The sequence below is a fragment of the Phocoena sinus genome, chromosome 10 (genome assembly GCF_008692025.1).
Source record: "Phocoena sinus isolate mPhoSin1 chromosome 10, mPhoSin1.pri, whole genome shotgun sequence".
Taxonomy (NCBI): Eukaryota; Metazoa; Chordata; class Mammalia; order Artiodactyla; family Phocoenidae; genus Phocoena; species Phocoena sinus.
In genome coordinates this window covers 72716683-72740469 of record NC_045772.1, presented here as the reverse complement: position 1 = coordinate 72740469, position 23787 = coordinate 72716683, and the positions used below count along the sequence as shown (strand labels likewise).

The 23787-nt window shown below is 36.5% G+C and overlaps 1 protein-coding gene across 4 annotated transcripts in view; it reads left to right on the top strand.

The window, feature by feature from the left end:
- The first annotated feature begins 1165 nt into the window (after positions 1 to 1165).
- Positions 1166 to 23787, top strand: part of LRRK2 (leucine rich repeat kinase 2) — a 153033-nt gene continuing 130411 nt past the window's right edge. For 2 of the 4 annotated variants that reach the window (XM_032644297.1, XM_032644296.1), the window contains exons 1-8: positions 1166 to 1420; positions 1700 to 1785; positions 6187 to 6296; positions 8798 to 8886; positions 12183 to 12317; positions 14893 to 15027; positions 17451 to 17582; positions 23203 to 23322. In XM_032644297.1, the coding sequence (XP_032500188.1) occupies positions 1267 to 1420; positions 1700 to 1785; positions 6187 to 6296; positions 8798 to 8886; positions 12183 to 12317; positions 14893 to 15027; positions 17451 to 17582; positions 23203 to 23322 (961 nt within the window). In that variant the 5' untranslated portion in view covers positions 1166 to 1266. Of the gene's footprint in view, positions 1421 to 1637; positions 1786 to 6186; positions 6297 to 8797; positions 8887 to 12182; positions 12318 to 14892; positions 15028 to 17450; positions 17583 to 23202; positions 23323 to 23787 lie in introns of all 4 variants that reach the window. The other 2 variants (XM_032644298.1, XM_032644299.1) reach the window with 2 other exon arrangements.

The following is a 23787-nucleotide window of genomic DNA, read 5'->3' as shown; positions in this document are numbered from 1 at the left end:
CTGCATCACCAGGGAAGCCCCTGTAGTTTTTTTTTAAAAAATTAATTAATTTATTTTTGGCTACATTGGGTCCTCCTTGCTGCGAGGGCTTTCTCCAGTTGCGGTGAGTGGGGGCAACTATACGCCGCGGTGCGCGGGCTTCTCATTGCTGTGGCTTCTCTTGTTGCAGAGCACGGGCCGTCTAGGGCAGGGGGCTTCAGTAGTTGTGGCTCATGGTTTCTAGAGCTCAGGATCAGTAGTTGTGGCCGCTTGGGCTTAGTTGCTCTGCAGCATGTGGGATCTTCCTGGACCAGGGCTCCAACCCGTGTCCTTTGCCTTGGCAGGCGGATTCCTAACCACTGCACAACCAGGGAAGCCCTCTCTTTAGTTTTAATTGCACTGAACTGAAACTCAAATTTTCAAAAGCTAATTTTAGTGGACTTTTGGCCAGCAGAGCTTCCAGATAACTAACAGGAAAAATGTTTTTGTTTCCTTCCCTACAGCCACAGCAACCATAGAAAAGCATTTAACTGGGTACATTTTGGTTGCTTAAATCTTCGTCCATCCTTGGGGGGAAATTACTCATCTCCCTATAGTGGTGACTATAAAGAGAATGTTTTCCTAAAAGGGGCCAACTGGGCGGCTCCCTCTTTTCCCAACGCCCCGATTTCTATTCTTAGATCTGGAGATCCGCGGCAGCTTTTATTTTTCTTCTTCCTAGTTCCCAGACCTTCCGCGGGGGTACAGGAGTCAAGGCTGGTGGGTCGGGGCGCGTGGGCCGCGGTGCCCACCGCGCGCCTCGCCGGCCGCTGCAGGGCCCGGGGACTGGGCACTTGGCGGAGTCCGCTGAGTCGGTTTCTTCCTGCGCTACTCCCGGCCGCGCCGCTGCGGAGAGCCGGATCCGGTCTCGGGAGGCTGCGCCGTCCCGGGGTCCAGTCTCGGCCGGCGCGGGGGCCACGGCCACTGTCACCCGGGCCGGGCGGGCTCTTGCTGCGTCCTGCCTGCCTGCCACGGTTCTGCGGGCACAGCACCTCAGCTGAACCTCTCGCAGGCCCCAGAGCTGTGTTTTGGCCCTGGGTGGGGGAGGGGGAAGCAGAGGAGGAAAGGGAGCGGGCGGGGGAGGGCGGCGCCGGACGCGGAGCCGCCGCCTTCGCATAAATGGGCGGGCGTGGGTGCAGATGGGATCAGCCGGGAGCGCTGGCTGCGGGCGGTGAGGTGGGCTCGTCGTCTGACCGGAGCGGCCGGCCTTGGTGCGGGAGGGGCGGCCGGTTTGAAGCAGGGTCGGTCATGGCCAGTGGCAGCTGCCAGGACTGCGAGGAGGAGGATGAGGAAACTCTGAAGAAGTTGATAGTCAGGCTGAACAATGTCCAGGAAGGAAAACAGATAGAGACGCTGGTCCAAATCCTGGAGGATATGCTCGTGTTCACTTACGCCGACCACGGTAATCGTTTGCCAGGGAACTGTCCCTTTACCGTCCCCCGCCCCGGCCCTCCTTCCCCCCCGGCCTTTTTTTACAAACTTTCTCCCCCCGAACTTTGTGGCCGCACAAACCTGGATTCTTGAGAAGCCGCAAACTCTCTACTCCTTAGGGAAGAAAAGAGCTGACAATTCTAGGAAGGTCTTGAGCTCACTTCTTTTGTTTTCTCCCTCCTTTTCAGACTTAAAAGGGGTGCCATGAATCGTGACTTTGCTACTTTTCCCTAACCCCCTTCTTTTCCAGCCTCCAAGTTATTTCAAGACAAAAATGTCCACGTGCCTCTGTTGATCGTCTTGGACTCATATATGAGAGTCGCTAGTGTGCAGCAGGTAAAGGAGTTGTTTTCATTTCTCCCACTTCCCCTTCTCATTGGAAATAGGTGTTTTTCTATTAATATTCTATACCCAGAGTTCTGGGTTATTTCTGAGATTTGTCCTGACAAACCGCTGACTGTGGTTTTAAAATGGAAGCGTTTTCAAATCATTATCAAATGTTAACGGTGTAAGAGGGCCAGCTGTGTGCTCCCTAGTTGTATTCAAGAAGTAACTTTATACAGTCGGCTGACAGAATATGAATGGTGGTGGGAGGGGAATAATAATGGATTGAGGTTTCGTTCTGACATTGGCTAGATGGCTAGTTCATCAGTGCTTAAATAAAATTATTCTAAGAATCTTCCCAATGTACAGCATGTCCTGCAGATGACACAATTGTGAATAGTTCGGGAAAGAGGAATAATGAACAATAATAGGACTAATAATAATTAAATTAATAAAATGAAGTTACTGGCAAACTCTCATAGGTTTAAGGTTTTCTTTTTTTTTAAACTTGAAGACAGATTTCTAACCTTCCTTAGTTGTAGTACACAATGTATTATCTAAAGAGTGATGTTTTAGGATTCCCCTATAAGTTTAAATCTATACTTCTCAACCGTTTTCATATAAAATGAATGTAAAAGTGAATCTTAGAATCTGCACTGTAGGAAACCCAGAAATTTGTTACATGTCTTAGATATATTTAAAAAGGAGCCTTAAGATGATAATTAAGGATGATTTACAGTCAAAACAAAATTACTGCCTAAGGTTAACTTCCTTTGTAGCTATTGAGATTTGGGGAACTGAAATTACTTTTTTCATTTGCATGTTAGATCCTGAAGGGAAAGAGAATTGAACTTTGAACTCTATCGAGGTGCAGTGTATCTTAATACCTACTTGAGAGGCTAGACAGATGTAAGAATTATCTGGATCTCTTAAGTCTGTATCTGTCTATCTTATGCTAATCTCTGTGTCTAGCTATGTCTAGTTTGGGTGAAACATATATCTAGCTTCTTTTATATGAAGATGTTTATATCTCAGATAAATGGTTACTTTTATTTTTCTTCAACTGAAATATTTCCCATCTGACTATTGATTTTCAGGCTGTTAGCAAATAAGATCATGAAAAAATGGAGACATGATAAAGACACTGTTCTTTTTAACACCCAATGTCTGAATTTTGCCCATGAAACATGAGTCACTCCCTGGCACTGGCTTATTGTGCTTGCTACTCTCCACCCACATCATCCTTCTTACTTGCCTCTGCTTTGGTGTTCCAAAGTGCCTTGTCTGGCAGCCTGCATTCCTTGGATTCTGTTCTTGGTAGTCTCCTGCCAGGTACAACTCAGAACAATTGGTCCCTGGGTGGCCTTTGGTCTGCAGGGTCCAGAGGAGGCAGTGCTAGACTTGAGAATCCAGGGAAGCCTGCAACATTCCCACCACCTAATTCTTCTTCATTTCAGAAACTGCCTGAGCCTGGACATGTTTGTTTGGAGTAGTTATGAATGTCACTCAATTTCCTTGCCCAGTAGGTACCAGAGATAAATGAAAATAAGGAATTGTCTTTTGATTTGGTAATTTAATGGAATAGAATTATTAGTTTCAGCACAATATATTACTCTACAAAGGGCATTACGTATATTATATCATTTGATTCTTGCTGGACTCTCACTATCCTCTCAGAAATCACACTGAATGTTTTTTCCTCAGAATAAGTAGCTCATTTAGGATCACAGAGCTAGTGACAGGGTCAGGACTCAAGCTTCACACACCTTCAGAATCTTTTTCCATCATATAGTAGATGCTGATGTCATAAGATTTTTACGTAAGTAAAAAGTACAATGGTATGATACAAATACTGTGGCCGTGCTATGCACAATGACATTATCGATTTAAATTATCATTGATCTTATCAAAGGGATGTGGAGTGGGGTAGCTCTACTGATATTTTAATACTCCACTTAAAAGAAAAAAAATTTTCCTTTAGCTTTCTTCATATTACTGGTGAAATTAGTCTAGATATTCTTTAAAGCTTTATATCTTGAATCAGCTGGAGGTGCTGAACTAAAATCACTTGATGAATTTAAGGAGTTAAGGTAAAGTACCCTTCAAAAGTAAATAGTAAGGTTTGTTTTCAGAATTCATTTAACATGACATTCCAGACTCTGAATTTTTATTTTCAATGCCTTTTCATATTTTATTAGTTCTCCTTAATAAATGACAATCTTTAGAGAATTGGTAGTTAGGCTGCTGTCTTATAAATTTCTTTTCCTGTCAGTCATCTGATCATTTCTCTGTGTTCTTCAGTTTACATTACTTCTCTTTATCCACACAGTTTCCACCTTTGATGTAAATGAGTGAAATATATGAAAGTGACTGAAATTTTCTTTAACCCCTAGACTCTTTCCCATTGTGCATTACTTAGATACTTGAGTTTACAGAATAATTATAATAAAGTGAAACTACTAATTTAATTGTATTATAACTGTGCAGGATGGGAGCCTTCTCTTTTTGAAAGATAAGCTTTTAATTGAATACATTAATGGATCAATTGTTACCTCTGCTTTGCTGCTAGCAATTCTATTTAATCTTGGAAGCTCAGTTGCCTCAGTCTTTTTGCAAAGCAATTACTGATGCTGCTGTTTCATCAAGCAAAACAAAACAGGTTTTCTCCTTGAGTTAGCCATGCAGGTGCAGAGATGAGTATAGCATCCTGTGTGATTTATGATTTTATATTTCCCACCAGAAACTGTTCCAAATGTTAATTTTTGAAATACTTGGGGAAAAAAGTCTTGATGATTTTATGAAAGCACAAAAATAGCCAGTTTCTATGACATCTGGATTGTCAATATCTGTTCGACTTACGTGGAGGAGGTTGTCTACTTAAATATAGGTAAAAATAGCTGTCAGAAATTGCTTCCTTTTCAAGGAATTTGAAATTGTGTAAGAGGAAGTGATGACAGAGTAAAGCAATTCATGCTTAATCCAGAAAAGATCTGGAAATAATATTGTAACAAGATCTTATGTAGTCACTTTTATCTTATTAAATACCCCTTGTTTATTCCTGTAAACAAGTAGGAAATGTGGCATTATTCCTTTTTGGTTGCATAGAGTTTTCTCCCCTTGTCACTCAACCGTCTGTACCACTCAGCTCCAACTCACGTATCCAGTCTCATTTAGCAGTGGGCCCCTCTTTGGCAGCCTCCTCACCATTTAGCATCTTACTTTCCTTCCTCACAACTCATCAGTATTAGAAGTTTCCATTTCCCTATTTTGAGTGACCAAATTTATAATTCTTTTGAAATCTGACTCAAATTCTACCTTTTCTGTATTATATTCTTCCCTGAGTAATTCTAGCGAATCCTGCTTTCAGGATTCATATTATATTGGTATTTATCACACATCGTGCTTAGGCACTTTTTCATTAATCTCTAGATCTGCATGTATATGCATTTTCTATTTTCTTTTTCTGACCATATCAAGTTTAGTTCTGTAATATAGTAGAAAGAATTGAAGAGTCCTTAAATTTGGGGAGGAAACTATAACAGGAAAAGTGAGTTAAATTTAATCTCCAGTTTGGAATTAAAATATCGTATGTAAAAAAATGTATTTTTTTCAGAAGTAAAGAGCAGCTTATTCAAGTTGGCATCATGTATAAATGAGCTGAACGAAGGTATATTTAAAATTCATCAGTAAGATCATACTTAATTTGGGAATGTGAGAGAGTTTAGGGACACTTGTGATGTCTGAATCTCATCAGCTCATAGTTAGGTGTATGGAAGAAATCTAGAGGGGTCCACTGAGAAATTCTACCTCTCTATCTCATAATGCCTGTCTCTTTTACCTGTGAAAGATGTTACACTGTCATCAGACGATACTACTTCTTTTGCTATTTTTTCTAGCTCCATTATCTGGGGAGCAGTCTTTCCTGAAAGCTTACACTTTGCCATCAAAATCTCCAACTTCCCCTAATCCTCCATTCCAAACAACTTCATTTCTTCTTATAATTAAAGTACTAAATATTTAGAAGAAAATCTGTCAGGTAGATATGCCTTAAAAAGTACGAAGGCCTGAGAATAGCCTTTCCTGTACTTCATAATTTTGGTGTGTCCTCTAAAACTATTTTTTTGTGTGTTTTATTTCCTTTTATGTAGACAATAGGCAGTCTATTGCCTTCATCATTCAGAAATGTTATAATATTTTTGTATGCCTTTTCAGTAGATTTTTGAAGAAAGATGTATTCTAAGTATATGAGTTGCTTTTCTCAGTAAGCATTTTTAGAGTATCATTTTGTTTTAAAATAATTATTTTAAAATAGTAGCCACCTATTCTATTAAGAATGAAGAGATTCTTTGACTGAATATATTCTATTTGTGTGGTTTTTTAAAAAATGTGAATATTTGTCTTTCTTGTTTTTAGGTGGGTTGGTCACTTTTATGCAAATTAATAGAAATCTGTCCAAATACAATGCAAATCTTAATGGGTCCCCAGGATATTGGACATGATTGGGAAGTCCTAGGGGTTCACCAGTAAGTATGTAAAAACAAACTGCATTGAATATTTATCTGTACATATGACAACCCTTCCCTTGATACATTATATTTGCAATCCAAGCCAATCTGGTAAAAATCCTTTAAAATACATATAGTTTTCCCTGAATCAATGATTTACATTTATAGAGAGCTTTTGACTCAGAAGTCTATAATCTATTTGAATTAGAAAACTAACATTTGAGGTAAGAAGTCAGGTGTTGTTATGATTTTAGTAATATAATAATAGTTATACAATTGATTAAGTTGTAGATTGTTGTTGATGACTGTTTATGAATTCAAACCAAGGAAAGATTTTTTCTTTTCTTTTTTTTTTTGGGGGGGTATGCGGGCCTCTCACTGTTGTGGCCTCTCCCGTTGCGGAGCACAGGCTCCGGATGCGCAGGCTCAGCGGCCATGGCTCACGGGCCCAGCCGCTCCGCGGCATGTGGGATCTTCCCGGACCGGGACACGAACCCGTGTCCCCTGCATCAGCAGGCGGACTCTCAACCACTGCGCTACCAGGGAAGCCCCTCTTTTTTTACTTTTTAATAGTAGAACTGACACAAACCACAACTTCTTCAAAACAAAAATATGGGAACTAAAATGTTAGTTCTATAAATAGTAATTTAGAAGTTTATGCTTTACTGTCTTTAAAAAGTACATTTATGTATATTCATACATATATATTTAATGAGCTTAAACTACAGCTTTTAAAATGAAGAAAAAAGAGGAAATTATCTTTCAGTACATCTGCAGCCAAATCTTGATAGCTATTTACCAGCTATATTATTGCAGTTTGCAACATAATGACTTCTTAAATGAGACTACTTCTTTAGCCATAATTAGTTAAGAAAAACTTTTCTGAAAAAAGAATGTGTTTCCAGGAAAATCCTTTTTGGATAACTTTGTTTCTTGACATTTAAGAAAATATCTTCTGTCATCAACTTTAGGTGTTCTTTATACCTAATGTGACTCTTCTTTACCACAGAGAAGTGAATACTAATTGCTTCCAAAGGCATATTGCTTGTGGAAAATGTAATTAATGCAAAACTAAAGTTTACATCTTTGCATTATTTATTAGTATTAACTGTGGCTGCAGATTTTGACAAATCAGAGCTGTTTGTTCATAGGCGAGCATGCCCGTGCTTATACATTTTTCCATCTTTGATAAACATGTGTTGCCGTTCTTCGGTTTCTAGCATCTAAAGACTGTGCTCTGAAAAGAGACTAATTACAGTTAATTGGTGTTCTCTGAACACCAAACTAATCTCTGAAATTCTATGAGTCAGTAGTAAAGAATACTGCATTTAATGAGGAATTAGACAAAATATGCCTGCAATTAGTAGTTGTAATGTTATGTGTCCCTTGCTTTGGATGAGAATTTCCAAGATCCCCAAAGATTAGCCATCTATAACTTTAGCGAGCAATGGAAAACTCATCTAGTCATATTCTGGTATAAACCAAATGTTCAAATTAACTTACATAAACATTTCTACAGGGAGTTTCATTCACTCATTTATTTGGTCACTCACTCATCATTGATTCATCTTCTGTTCATCAGGTATTACACTCCTTTAGGCCAGAAGTAGTGTGAACAGTGTAGACACACTCTCTCTACAGTGGAGCATATTAGATCATTACCAGCAAATATTTATTGTAAAACATATCTCCTTATATTCAAGGACTTTTATCCCCCCAAAGGCTTACAGTACTAAAGGAGAAATCTCTTGTGTGGTGTTGAAGTCAGGAATAGTGGGAGTGGTGCAGGGAGAGGTAGGGGCAGCATAGGTAGGAGGAGAATTGACAGAGTCGAAGGACAGGGTCTCTCAGTTCCTCACCTCACCACCTGGAGACCACGTGCCAAGTTTCTTGGATCTAGGTGAAGCCATGGAGGCTCTCTCTTCTTCTAACAATAGAAAGCCAAACAGCACTGGGGTAGGAATAGACTAAAGACTGTATATTTTAGAATTGATAACTCAGGGGCTCAAATTTAATGCATTTGAACTAATTGAATACTATTGATAGACTAGGTTCACTTTCTGTTATAAAATATCAATTTCTCTTTCAAAAATAGTAAAAATCAATAATTTAAATATTCAAATGGTTCTTAATTTTTATATACAAGCTAACATTTTAATTACATCTCTCTATAATAATATCAATGTGTATAACATAATTTACAAGTTTGTATCACATATAGAATGATTGATCCCTTGGTGCATATAGCTCAATATTATTTTGGATATAGAATTGGGTGAAATAGTTAATAGTTGAATTTGAATATTTAGAGGAAAAAGTTATAACTTTTCTATTGAGACTCATAATAATTCCCTGTTAGTCATCATAAACCTGGCTCAGGTTTACAGGGAGAAAAAATACACTAGCTTCAATATAGGGAATGAAATACAATGAGATGAATAAAAATGTAGGTGAGTAAAAAACAATATCTAAAAGAGCAAACATCTAGGTATGATCTTGATTTTTGTTTTTAATTACAGACTGATTCTTAAAATGCTAACAGTTCATAATGCCAGTGTCAACCTGTCAACAGTTGGATTGAAGGCCTTAGATCTTCTCCTAACTTCAGGTAGTATATACACACAATTTTAATGTTGACTGAAAAAACCATTTTAAACCATTTGCTAAATGTGTTTTGATGTTATTTTTTTAAAGTATAATCACATAATATAACCTCAATATTGGTGATTTCCAAAATTCTGTTTCCATTTTCCATTTTTTAAAAATAAATTTATTTATTTATTTTTGGCTGCATTGGGTCTTGGTTGCTGGGTGCCGGCTTTCTCTAGTTGCGGGGAGCAGGGGCTGCTTTTCATTGTATGTGCGGGCTTCTCACTGGGTGGCTTCTCTTTATTGTGGAGCATGGGCTCTAGGCGCGTGGGCTTCAGTAGTTGTGGCATGTGGGCTCAGTAGTTGTGGCTCGCGGGCTCTAGAGCACAGGCTCAGTAGTTGCGGCGCACGAGCTTTGTTGCTCTGTGACATGTGGAATCTTCCTGGACCACGGCCCAAACTCGTGTCCCCTGCATTGACAGGCAGATTCTTAACCATTGCGCCACCAGGGAACCCCTCCATTTTCTTTCCTTATCTCTTTTCTCTACACTTTTTCTCTCAAAAATACCACCCAACATCTTGGCCTTAAACATCACCTTATATATTACTCCCAAATCTAATGTCTGTCCCCAGCTTTGCTCCTCAGATCTGGTCCCACATCTCACATTCTCATTAGTTTGTTAGCCATACATGTCCTTGTCATGACTGTATTGTACTTCATTAGATCTCTAATATATTTTCTATAATATATGCTCTAGAGTATGACATAATAGTAATATGTCATAATAAAAATATATAGCTTTTCTTCTTGAGTGCTTGCTAAATGCTAGGCTTAACATGTAAAATACTTAATATGCTTTTAAAAGCATAATCCTCAAAACATCCCTTAAGTTTATTATTTTATCTCAGTTTTCTAGAGAACACTGAAGCATAGAGAGATTGCCTCAGCCAAAAAGTAGTAGAACCAGGGTCTGATTTCACATGTCAGGTTCTTTCCCTGAGTAAACTTATACTTGGAGGATAATGGACCTGAAAACAAAGAATGTTGCTGTGGTGCAATAGTTGTGATCATTGCTGTGACAGACACTTGCTATGATGTAAGGTTCTGAGAAGAAAGGCTCCTTTCAGGGAAGCTAAGCATGAAGGATAGAGTGGATTTCCTTCAAAGTGTGAAGGGTGCTTTAGGTCAAGAAAACAGCATGTGCAGCGTTGCAGAGGCCTGGGAGGGGCTGGATGTGTGGGTGGTAAGATTTTTAAAGGCCCTCATTGGCCATGCTAAGTGATGAAGGTCCAATAGGAGAAAGAGAAAGGAAGAAAGAGGGTGAAGATCAGAGAATGAACTGAAGAGGGATAGGAAAGGCCAGAAGGTACTCACCACTTCACCAGAGCCTTTTATTAAAATATATAATGGGATGTACTAACTAGTCTTAACCATGATTTATTTAAACTCATCCTTGGGATCTTGTTTTTTGGTGGAGGTGAGGAGGTAAAGATTTATTCTCCATTTGGCAATGGACAGGAGGTTTATGAATTTGAGAAATCTCCCAACATGAATATATCAAGGTTAGCAGCATGTAGACAAATAGTAAATTTGACATGTGTTTTAAAAAGACTAGTTAATTTCTTCCACGTAACATTAAGGATTTTGAGCTTTTAGGAAAATTTGTAATGTGTTTTAGAGTTCATTTCAGGTACTTATTAGAGGCTAATTTATGAATCATATTTTTGTTTGGCTTATTTGTTAACTGAGGTAATAGTTATTGGGCACTTACTGCTGTGCTGGCTGCTAGAGAACTCTCAGACAGGTGAGGCAAAGTTCCTACAATGTAGAAGTTCACAGTCCAGCACCACTGTCCAATATAACATTTTGCAATGAAGGAAGTGTTGTATATGTTCAAAATCATGGCGAGTAGCCACGTGTGGTGGTTGAACATTGGAAATGTGAGAAACTGAATTTTAATTTTATTTAATTTTAATTGATTTAAATTTGAGTTTAAGTAGCCTCATGTGATTGGTGGCTACAGAATTGGATAGCACTGACAAAGAGATAAAAAGCATTTAAAGAAATGATTTCAATGTAATGACAAAAGTACTCTAACAGAGATATGAAGAAAACCACCATAGGAACAAAGAGAAGAGAGCAGCTAAGCTCATTTGTAGGAGTTAAGAGCATGGTCATGACCTGCTTTAATTTTAATCCAGCTCTGCCTCTTATTTGTTCTACTTTGGGCAAAGTCACTGCATCACTTCTGTGCCTCAGTTTCCTTATCTCTATCTAACATGAGGATTGCACCTACCTCACAGGGTTGTGGTGGTTTACACGTGTTAGAGTGAACTATCAATACTTCAACCTATGTCTGACATGTTATGTGCTGTAGAAGTGTTTGCTACGACTACCACTCCTACAGTTTTTATTGACAGAATAGGTACTGTTTGTGTTATTTCTTGATTTAAGGTAGGATCATATTTGGTGCAGAAAATGGCAAGGGCATTCCATGCAGCTAGTGCAAGTGCAAAAAGATATCAAAAGAAATGTGTTCATGATGAGCAAGGGGTTTAGCATGTTTGGAGTCAGTAGTGCAGGGAGGGACGTGAGGCTGATGAGATACATGTAGTCTGTGAAAAGTCTTGTTTGTCAGACTGAGGAGTGCGAGAAGGCCTAGAAGACTTCAGCAAGGGATTTACAGATCACATTTGTGTTTTAGAAATATAATGCAGCAGGTAAACTAGTTAGGTAGGGATTTGGACCTACCAGAGCAATTATGCAATTGTGTTTGCATTCTAGGTGAGAAGTGTTGGGGTCCTGAACAAGACAGAAATGGAGGGGCCTAGTTCAAAAGGAGTTTTTGAGATATTTAGAAGTTAGACTTGAAGGACTTGGTAATGAGTTGATTCTTTGTCTAGTCAGAGAATGAGAAGAGAGAGGGAGGATGAAAGAAGGAAGATGACTGTAGTTTCTCTGGTAACTATTGGATGGTGGTTATTGATGAAGAGATGGAACTGGAGTAGGCAAGGTTTGGGTGGCCATGGAGTATTCAGATGGTGTTGTCTAAGAGGCAGGTAGAAATGTTTCAGGAATTTGGGGCAAGAGGTCTTGGCTATGGGTATTGATTGGGAATCACAGAGTTATAGTAAAGTGTACTGGGAGTTTATCTCATTTAGAAAGACCGTAAAGCTTGATAGGTCTAACATCTGGGGCAATTAAGTGGTTCATCAAAAAGAGAAGTCCACAAACCATTCATAACCCTCATGTAAAAATGAAGACATTAAATGTTAAAGCAGCTATTTACTTGGAGCATATTCTCTTTGAAATAGGTAAAATCACTTTGCTGATACTGGATGAAGAAAATGATATTTTCTTGTTAATTTTTGATGCCATGCGCACATTTTCAGCCAATGACGAAGTCCAGAAACTTGGATGCAAAGCTTTACATGTGCTGTTTGAGAGAGGTATTTAAAATGTCAAATTCTTTATTTTGATATTTATATAAGAAGAAATGGTTTATAGTGGGATAAGTAGGATATAATTATGATAATAAGAAAAGATCTGAAATTGTACTATTTATTAAAAGTTGGATTGTCAGTCAAGGATAAGTAATGGGGTTAATTCAGAAATATTGCTTGTTTTTGCAGAATGAATTTCATTCATGGATTATCAATTATGCAATTGTAGTAAACTTTCTTCCATTGCTTAGCAAGGCATAGGTTCACTTTGCAAACTGTATGTGTAGGAGTTAAGGAAGAAAAAGTAATACTGTGAAGCCAAGCATAGGTTAAGTTTGGGTTTATGATGTTAAGTCATCACCAGAGGTTTTAGAAATTGCTAAAGGCTCTGGATAAAGAACTAAAAGGTTTACAAAGTGTCCCTTAGGAAAAAGACTAATATGTATTTTATCACATGGCACTGAGAATGATGACAGAGATAGCCATGTAATTTTATAGTTGGTTGGAACCTTTAGTCCTTCCACTGGCTTGGTGAGGAAATGGATCAGAGAAGTGAAATGAGCAACCTGCCTGAGAGTACACAGCTAGTTATCTCCATTACAATTCAATTTACCACAGTTTTTGAGAGCACCTTTTGTGTCATTATGAGAGCCAACAGTGCTAGGAGTTTAGGATAAGAATAACGTATGTGGGCCCTGTGTTCATATCAGTTTACCTACTCTAGTTTCTGGAAGCTCCAGGAATGGAAATTCTACTGTTTAATTCTCTTATTCCAGAAGGACTTCAACTAGCTTATAGATATTTATAATACATTAGAGGAAAAGAAAAATGAATGAGGAAATGGGTGAAGGGAAAATGATATGAAGCTAGGTTAAATTTACTGCTTACTTCAGATCCTGTATCTTTGCAAAGGGATGGACCAGAAATTTGGTTCTTTGCTTCCTATCAGGCAAAGAGGTAAACATCATTGGTTACAAAGTTACTTGAGATAAAAGTAAACTCATTAATCAGAAGACGCAATCAGTCTCATGGGAGACTTGAGAAAATACTCCCTTGGGTTTCCCTGGATAAGTTGATAAAATACATACAGTTTGCAAGGAACACAAAGTGTATTTCAGTGAAAGAGATTCTATCAAGAGTCAGAACAGCATGGACATGGGGCTCAGCTCTCTGGTGGTGGAAGAGAGGAATGGAGGAACTGCATGTCTTTCAGGCTGTCTTCTCTAAATGTCATATCTTGAAACTAAGCTTTTCCTAAGAATTGGGCAGAATTGAGTTTGAGGAATTACTGTCTTGAGGGCTTATAATCTTCTGTGCTGCAGTTTAAGGGGCACATTCTTATTCATGAAAGAAGGGTTAGCATCACTCACCAGCATTGTGGGATCCATCTAGGACATATGGAGAAGCGCCAGGGAATATTAAAAAGATGATCTTATTTGATAGATCAGCGCTGACAGTGTTGTGATTGTATATGTAGAGTAGAAACATTTCTGAAGTTTTCAAGAATATGAAGTTCCCCATTAATTAGTGGCACGTGTAAAGTTAATTTTCAAAATTTGAAACTATGCTCTGGAAACTGTTTCATAAAATGAGAAGGTTTGGTGATACTTCTCATTTATTAGAAGAACCCAGTCAATTTCACATTATATTATATGGACTATTGGTGTAAAGTTGAACAGCAAAAAGTAATGTTGATTATGAAGAGTGACACTGACATTTATGTCAGTGTCCTTCTCAGGCTAGATAAACCAGATTTTTATACATGTTTTTGAGGTTCCCACCCAATAAAATGACTCCAAATGAAACTCATTGGCTTGATCCCAAGACTTTAATTATGAAAATTAATGATGACAATTTTTGATCTCTGATGAAGTCAGACCATTAAGATAAAGTATTTCAAAGTCTAATTACTTGTTATTTGCTGAAGTTCATTCCTCTTGAACTCATCCACTTAGCTGAGCTGCCCTTCAACAATGTACCATTAACCACTCCTTTTTTTTTTTTTTTTTTTTTTTTTTTTGCGATACGTGGGCCTCTCACTGCTGTGGCCTCTCCCGTTGCGGAGCACAGGCTCCAGACGCGCAGGCTCAGTGGCCATGGCTCACGGGCCCAGCCACTCCACGACATGTGGGATCTTCCCGGACCGGGACATGAACGCGTGTCCCCTGCATCAGCAGGCGGACTCTCAACCACTGCGCCACCAGGGAAGCCCAACCACTCCTTTTTAAGTATTGTGATATGTTCACTTCAGTAGGCCATCTTTATTATTCATTGATTAGTTTTCTCTAGAATCTTTCAAATGAAATTGTAAATAATTTAATTTTTCTGAGAACTGTTTGGTCACTACATGGTCACTACATTTCAAAACATGGAATAACTAATATGGGTCAAAACAATTATTTTAACCTCAATAGCTATTTTCCCCATTATAAAATTCCTAGGAAGTGCTCTTTGCTAAAATATAATTTTTAATTTGTTGTATCGACTGTCTTATCTAATCATTATGAATATTATATTTTTGAGTAATTAAACTTTTATATCATGTTTGAACTCTTTCGGTATTTTGTCTTTCATTTTTTAGTTTCAGAGGAGCAACTGACTGAATTTGTTGAGAATAAAGATTATATGATATTGCTAAGTACATTAAAACATTTTAAAGATGAAGAGGAAATTGTGTTTCATGTACTGCACTGTTTATATTCCCTAGCAATTCCTTGTAAGTAGCCTGCATACATGGTTTCATTTTTGAATCTGAAAAATTACAATATATCTTCTTTCTGAGTGTGTTTCAAAAATATTTTTATTATTTAGAAACTTGTAGATGCTAAACTCATTCATTTATTCATTTAATAAATTTTTATTTATTGATGCTGTACTGCTACCGGCTCTGGGCTTGGTGCTGGAGAAACAGTAGCAGAAAATGTAAACATGTTTCTTTCCTTTTCTGACCCCATGGTACCCCACAAGATACAGATAAGCATGGAAGTGATTACAAAGTATTATAGGGCAAGTGTTGGCAGAAGTACCTAGGGTTTTGAGAACAAACAGGGAGTGAGGCAAGATCTCTCAGCGGAGTCTTGAATGATGAGGAGAGCTTTGTGTGCGGAGAGGTGTGAGGTGAAGTAGAAGTGCAGGCAGTATCCCAGGCAGTGGGCATCCTAAGCGTAAACATCCTGGAGCAAAAGATAGCATAGAGGAATCAAGAGGATAAAAGTAGCTCAGTAAACTGTATTTATAAGTGTGTGCACGCATGCGTGTGTGTAATACACATGCAGAGTCCTGAGCATCTGCTCCTGTGCCATTTCATGGAGGTAGGGGAAGGGCTTGATGAGAGTCAGTGGATGAGGCTGGAGACATAACCAGATCCTAGGGCCTGAAAAGCCACAGGAAGGAGTTGGAACTTTATTGTGATTCTTGTTTGGCATTTGGGTGATGCTATGAAATCTAGCCACTTTTATAACAAAAAAGTACAAATAAGAAGAAATTAATTTGCTGTGTATGCTACCAGTGAATACTAATGGACAAAAATAATACATCAGATTTCTATTACTTTTGTAAGTGCACATGAGCATTTTGTATTTCATGTATTACGTGTTTGGGCTTGTACAGGATTTACACATGCATTTATCTGGTAATAATTTCATCTTCACACATGTGAAGTTGTGAGGGTTAAATCAGTTAAATAATGTGAAAAATGTAGAATAGTACCTGGTAATGTAATGTAGTAAGTGTGGTTAAAACACTGACAGTATTACTACATGCTTTGTATTTCATACATATGTAGCTTATTATATATAATATGCATATATGGTTTCAGACATAGAAATCTCACAGATGTGAGACTAATCAGCTTGTGAAATAATGCCCGTTCTTAATAATGGTTATAAAATCCATCATTTTCTTATCCATGGAAAGTTAAACTCTTAGAAGTAGATGGGGCAGAACAATAATAGGAAATGGAATTTAAACTTCTCTGAGTCATCTACTGCCAACAAACTGAATATATTCTTCATTTTACCTTTCCTTGGCTATACATTTATTTATTTATTTTGTGCTGGTTGTTTTGAAATTCATTCTTTTCCACCCACATCACCATAACTCCAGTGTAAATGTGCTGATTCATAAAGAAAAGGTCAAAGAAAGCAGCAACTAAAACTTAAAAAAAAACAAGTGTCTTAAACTTTACCTTGAATCTAGAGCAGGTTGTATCTTTGATTCTGAATAAAAGGAGTTAATTGCGTTGAGGCCATTTCCTTTCATTTCATTTCCTTCTTTTTCCATATTTAGTGTTTTTTTAAATACAAATTAAGCATTAAAAATGTAGTTTTTGGAAAACAGTTGGTTAGTTTGATTGTGCCAGAAAAGAAAGAAAAATGTTTTGCAAACACCTTTTTTCTGTCTGTTTTAAGAATAGTCAACATTTCATTCAGACATATAAATTAGTTTTCTCCACATAGATTCACATACTCTATTGATTAATTGCCTTTCCCAGTGGATTCTTTCCTTCCTTTGTGGTTCACCTATGTTTATCCCTTAGTTATACATTTTAATATTATGTCCCTCCTCTCCCCTTCATCCATTCTTTTCCCTGTCTATCTCAGAGTCTTCAGGAAGCTCGGTTTTGCTGCCTTTTACACTGGCTGCTCTTCTGCTGCCCTTCTGGAATGGACAGGAAATAGATGATAGCTGATTCTACCTCTTCTATTATGTGATATAATCTTGATTTTCTTTCTGTTGGTTTGAGGAAAGGAGGAATTAAAATCCGTTATCCAATGGAATAGTGCCTCATTCGGAAACAGGCCCCAAATCCATTTATTTGAAAACTTACAGCCAAAACTTTATGTATTTTGACTTATATAAAAAGCACTCTCAGTTTTCCCTTTATTTTCTTTAAGTTTTTAAGCCAAAAATACAGGAATAAAGCAACTTTCCCTTAATGCTAGAGATGAGTCCTAAATTGTATTATATTAACATTGAACAACAGTATTTTTATAGCTATTTGACAGAACAGTATATTTAAATTTGGAAATGTAGCCATTATACTGCCATATATTTCAAATCTCTTTAAGGTGTCTTTGTATGCATATTTCAAAGGGGAAATTATTACCTTATTGAAAATTATGATTTCTTTAAATTTAGGCAGTAATGTTGAAGTCCTCATGAGTGGCAATGTCAGGTGTTATAATATTGTGGTAGAAGCCATGATAGCATTCCCTATCAGTGAAAAAATCCAAGAAGTGAGTTGCTGCTTGCTCCATAGGCTTACATTAGGTAAGTTATAATTCTTGGTTAATTTATCGCAATTCTATATGATGTAAGTATATATAGCATACATATGCTTATGTTTATGGATAAGTAAATATTGACATACACTGGATGGAAATATTGTAAATTAGCAAACTGTTCTGCCATTCTTAGGTGGAATTTTAATAGGAGTGGCAAAAATAAAAGTGTGCAATATGAGAAGTCTTATTACTGTTATGCTATATTTAAAGTATTATTGTGTAAATAGTTGATACATACAAAAAAATAAGCATAACATATAGAAAATGTGAAGCACAGTGCAAAAGAACTCCTTACCCAACTTAAGTATTAGTACATTACCAGTGCTGGTAAAGCTACTCTGGGCTCTGCCCTTCTTCCACTTTCTCTACAGAGGTTAACACTCTCCAGAGTTTTGTGTTAATAAACCTTTTGCTTTCTAAATTAAATTTTACTACATTCATTTGTCTCTGTAAACAAAATCGTTAACGTTTGCTTGTTTTTGCTTGATAAAAATGGCATCATGCTGAATGTTGTCTTCTGCAAGTTTTTAAAGACTATTTTGTTTATAAGACTCATGAATATTTTTGCATATAGTTGTATGTAGTATTCTATGATGTGAGTATACCACAATTTATTTATCCATTTTCCTATCCACGGACATTGGTTTATGTCTTGTTTTATGCTACTACCATCTTTCTTGCTATGAAAGTGTAAAGGAAGGTGAATATCTTTTCAAATATTTCTTTGCTATTGGTACTTCCTCTTTTTGTGGAGTACCTGATTTGCCTTTTTCTTTTTTTTCATGGTATAGTCTGTCTTCTTAAAAATTGATTCTTAGTTCTGGCTAATAATGTTTTGGTTGTCAGTTATATGTATCGAAAATATTTTGTCTTGATTGGTGAGCTGTCTTTTTATCTTCTTTATGTGGCTTTTGTGGTATAGTTTAATTTCATGATTAGTTGCTTTGTGATTTAACCTTTTTAATGTATTTTAAGAAATCCTTCCTTTGCCTAAGATAATAAATGTATTCCACATTTTATCCAAAATCTTTCTAATTTAAGCATTAAAGTGTTAAAATCTGTTTGGAATTATTTTATACAGTAGGAATTCAATTAACCCCCCCCCATTTATAATATGGAGAGCACAATTTATTATATGGTTCAGCCATTTCCCAGTAGTATCATATATTGAATATATGTATATAATATGTATGTATTATTTATAGGTTTATAACATGTAATATATGTATATTTCTGTTTTTGCTGTTCTGTTGTGTTTGTTGATTTGATTTGCCTGGCTCCATATCAAACTGTTTAAATTATTATAGCTCTGTAAGTCCTGATATCTCAAAAGCTAATAGGTAAAGTCATTATATATTATTCTTCTTTGGTTACAGCTTGGCTTTTTTCCTGGGCCTTTACAATGCCATATACATTTTAGAATTAACTTGTCCAGTTCCTTGGAAAACTCTATTTGGATTTTGATTAAAATCATACAGAATATATGGATCAATTTAAGAACTGACAACTTTACATTATAATTTTTTCCATACAAGTCTTGCACATCTTATTAGTTATTTCTAGGTACCCTATTTTTGTTATTATAAACGGTTTCTTTTTTAAAATTGTATTTTTGAACTGTGTATGTGTAAAGAAATGCAAATGATTTTTTGCATATTAATCTTATCTAAACTCTTATTAATTCTAAAAATTTATTTATAAATGCTCTTAAGTTTTCTGTGTAGCAGTTATTTAATTTGATTTCCTTGTCTTCTTGCATGGCCCACAATTACTAGTACAGTGTTGACTACAAGCCGTGATAGTAGGCATCCTTGTCGTTTTCTTGATTTTAAAGGGAATGCTTTATATTCTTCTATCCAGGATAATGCTTATTATATGGGGTTTTGTTGTTGTTATTGTTGTTGTTAATCTTGGTTTTTTTATTATTATTATTATTTTTTTGTGGTACACGGGCCTCTCACTGTTGTGGCCTCTCCCGTTGCGGAGCACAGGCTCCGGACGTGCAGGCTCAGCGGCCATGGCTCACGGGCCCAGCCGCTCTGCGGCACGTGAGATCTTCCCGGACCGGGGCACGAACCCATGTCCCCTGCATCGGTAGGTGGACTCTCAACCACTGCACCACCAGGGAAGCCCCAATCTTGTTTGTTTTGTGACAGGTAGCTTTTATCAAGTTAAGAAGTTTCCTTCTGTTTCTTGTTTGCTTTTATTTTAATATGTGGGCTTTTTAAAAAGAATTATGAATATTGAATTTTATCAAATATTTAAAAAAATTTTAAGATCATTTGTTTTCCTCTTATCTTGATAATATGGAGAATTAGAATTGCATGTACAGGTTTTCTAATAGTAAGCCACTTTGTACTCCTATGATAAACTCAACTTGGTCATTTTATTAGATTTTTTATATATTTATAAAAAAATCTAAAATATAAAAAATATAAAAAATTTATATATTTATTTTCAGATCTGCCAGGTAACTTTTGACTGACTCTTATTCACTCTTCCCTTCCCCTTTCTCTTTTCTTTTATTCTTTTATTTCTTTAATCATTAATACATAGCTATCTTGTGTTCTGTATCTGATAATTCCAATATATGAAGTTCTTGAGTTCTGCTCCTGTGCTGACTGCCTGTCTGTCATGGAGTCTTGTTTTCCTGTATGTTTGTGAGTTTTTCTTTGATTGAGTTTAATCTCTGAGAATCCTGAGAACCTAAACATCTCATCCAGAGATGTTTGCCAGAAACTAGGGCACAGGACTGACCTGGGACCACTTTAGAATCTTTTTAAGATTCAAACTTGAAGTGGGAGACTCTGATTGAGCTACCCTCCTTTGGAGAGAGTACAAGGCTAGTCTGATCAAGGCTAGTTGATCACAGTGACTCATACTTTCCCACATGGCTACTCTGGCTTGACCATTTGCTTTCAGCTCACAGTTCTTGTTTCAGCTCCTTGTTGAGCCTTCCCCAACTCCCTCAATACACACCTTGGAGATTTCCTTGATGTTTTTGTGAGGAGAACAACGCATTAAAAAGTAAATGGTTGGTGAATAGTAAGGCAGGATCCCTAACTGTTGGAAATTGGTTCCGACAACCTTTTCTAAAAAGGATCACCAGAAATGTTTTGTGCAAAATCAGGATTATTATAATAGACATTTGACTTTTCATCACTATAACTTTGGGAAAAAACATCATCATTCATTAAAAAAAACTCATTTTTATGTTTTTATTGTAGCAACTTATATTTTTACTTACATAAATATGGCTATATCCCCTGTATTCAGAATTTGTATAATTCTGCAATTGATTTTAGCCTTAGGAATATTCCTAGGTAGTTTCAGTTAAAATGGAATTTTTATAAATTGAATTCTAATTTGCATACACAACTTCAGTTTGTTTCTTTCCTTGATAAGCATTTATTGAATGCTTATCATTTGACCAAAACTGTGGAGATATGAAAATAAAGTCTTATTTGCACATTTCTTTCATATTTTCTAAAGTAGTTTCATATATAATATATAATTTTTTGATCCTTGAAACAATCCTGGGAGATGTGATATTTTTATTATCTCCATATTTACAGATGAGGACCTATTTTAGCAAGTCTGTGTGTCTTATTCAAGATCATGTAGTCAGTAAGTGGTAAAATACAGAATTTCTGCATTCATAAGGAAAACAAAGCATTTCTTCTAAAATGTTGTAGCCATTTACTAGTTTATTTCTTTTATCAGGTGAGAATTTTACTCATATTTTCATGAAGAAGCACACAGTTGTACAAGCTAGCTGATATCTGGGAAAGTTGTAATTCAAAAGTTGATTTCTTAAATCTAGGTAATATAGTAGCACACTAATACAGAATTCTCTATTTCATGTTCTACGATTTACCACTCAAGTTAAAACTTGCATGACATACTAAGAATGTGAGTTTACCTTAATCCCTTAAATGAGCCAGACGAGGAAGTGGTTTTATTGTCATGTTGAGGAAATGGTACTTGAATTTCAAATAGGTCTACAATAGCACATTAAGGGTGGTTGACATTATACTGTTGAAATTAAATAAACCATATAAACTATTATAAGTTTCATATTGGTCTGTGACATTTTTTGAAAGTAAAAAGTCATCAAATTGATCTTTTTTTTGGTCACACCTCAAGGCTTGTGGGATCTTAGTTCCTTGACCAGGGATTAAACCCAGGCCCTTGGCAGTGACAGTGCAGAGTCTTAACCACTGGACCACCAGCGAATTTCCTCAAATTGATCTTTAGTTAAAGGTGCTTTCTTAGTGACTAGAGAATTTATTGTCCCTGTTACTGTTTCAAAGAAGCTGAATAAAACTTACTTCTTCCTCATAATTAAAATAAAAACCCAAAGTCAGTAAATAAATACTAAGCATTTTGTCAAATTATGAAATTCAATTATGGGGTTAATGCATTTAAAGGCCTTATATAATTTACTATATATTTTCACATAAATTAAATATAAATGAAAATAAGATAAGGCCAGTCTCACTGATGTTTGCTCAGAGTCACACAGTTTTCAGTGGTAGAGCAGCTGTTGGCAGTGGCATGGGAATAATACTAGGGAAAAGGAGACAGCCCAAGTTTAGATAAGCTGGTAAAAGTGGAAAAGAACCCTTTTTGAAATGACCCTCCAAGATGAGAGACCACTAAGGGCTGGGGAGTATGTCAGCCTAATGGGTGAATACGGAAGAGGCATGAACATAAAAAGATGTTGATAAAGAAGAGCTACCCCTAGTTAATCTGCCTTTTGATTTTGAAGCCTTGATTAATATTTAGTGTGGGCTTTAGGCTTTTCATGGTATAGAATCTTTTCCAATTCTGGCTGTGTGTCTCAGGGATCATCTAATTACACATATAGCTAACTAGGAGTTTCATTCTTACTCCTAGAAGGAAACTTGGTGACTGTTAATGAGTTACAGATAAGCTAAGTGGAAGGAGGCACATATTTTTGGACTGTCATTTACAAGTGTTTTCCTTATAAGGATTTAGATTCCTATATGATTATGAGAAGAATGAGTATAAAAATGTAAGGGATGTCTTCCTGGGTTGGGTTAGAGGTAGTAAAATATTCTCATATTTTTCTTCTAAGATTATCATAGACAAGATCAGGTAATGATAAGTGTGCCAATGGGTTTTCTGAGCACTATTCTTTAAGTGAAAGAAGGCTGTTTCAGCAAAAGCATTTAATGACAAGGAAGGTTTTTTTCCCCCGTCTTTTAGAAGGCAGGAAAATTAAGCTGTTTTGTACACTCAATATTGTAGTGTCATGAATAACAGATACCTCATTGTTTTAATATGATGATGACATGAGAGGGAGTCAATGAACACAAGTTAATATAACTCAAACATTTAATTTTTTTTTTGCCCAGTCAGTTCCGTTGCCTAAGCAAGATAATTGAATGAGTGCATAAAATAAAATTTCAATACTTTATGCAATCCTTTTAAGCTGTTTTAATTAAAGTAAATATATGTTTTAATGTCATTAAGAATAGTCATCACTACTCAAATTTGTTGATTTAAATACTGTTATGTGATTAAAGGTAATTTAAGTTCCATGGATGAGAATTTCCACTAATATCTCACTTAACTTTCAGGTAATTTTTTTAATATCCTGGTATTAAACGAGGTGCATGAGTTTGTGGTGAAAGCTGTGCAGCAGTATTCAGAGAATGCAGCATTACAGATTGCAGCACTCAGCTGTTTAGCTCTCCTCAGTAAGTAACTTAACTAACAAGGAAATTCTTACAGGTGCATTTGATCTTGAATATTAACATTATAACAAGAAAGTCATATGTGGAGAAGGAACCCTTAAATGCCTTTTCTGTCTTAATGTAACTCATTGTCCAATAGACGATACTTTCAAGGGGACTAACAGTTGTGGTAAGTACATCCTTCCCAGTTCAGATATCAGTAAATACATCCTTGATTTAGCTTTATTATTAGCAGTTAACTTCCTTAATTAATCTTCTTCTAGCCTATTAGTTTTGTTTGGTACCCTCTTGTTCATTTGGTAATTTATCTAGATGGGATAGCAGTATGATGAAGTGTGTAATATATTTAAAAGGTCTTTTAAATAACCAGGGCCACTACTAAAGAATACCTCACTCTGTTGATAATGTTTCAGTATACGGACTTAGAGTTGGTCATTCAAACTGTAAGTAAGTTACATGTTTACATTT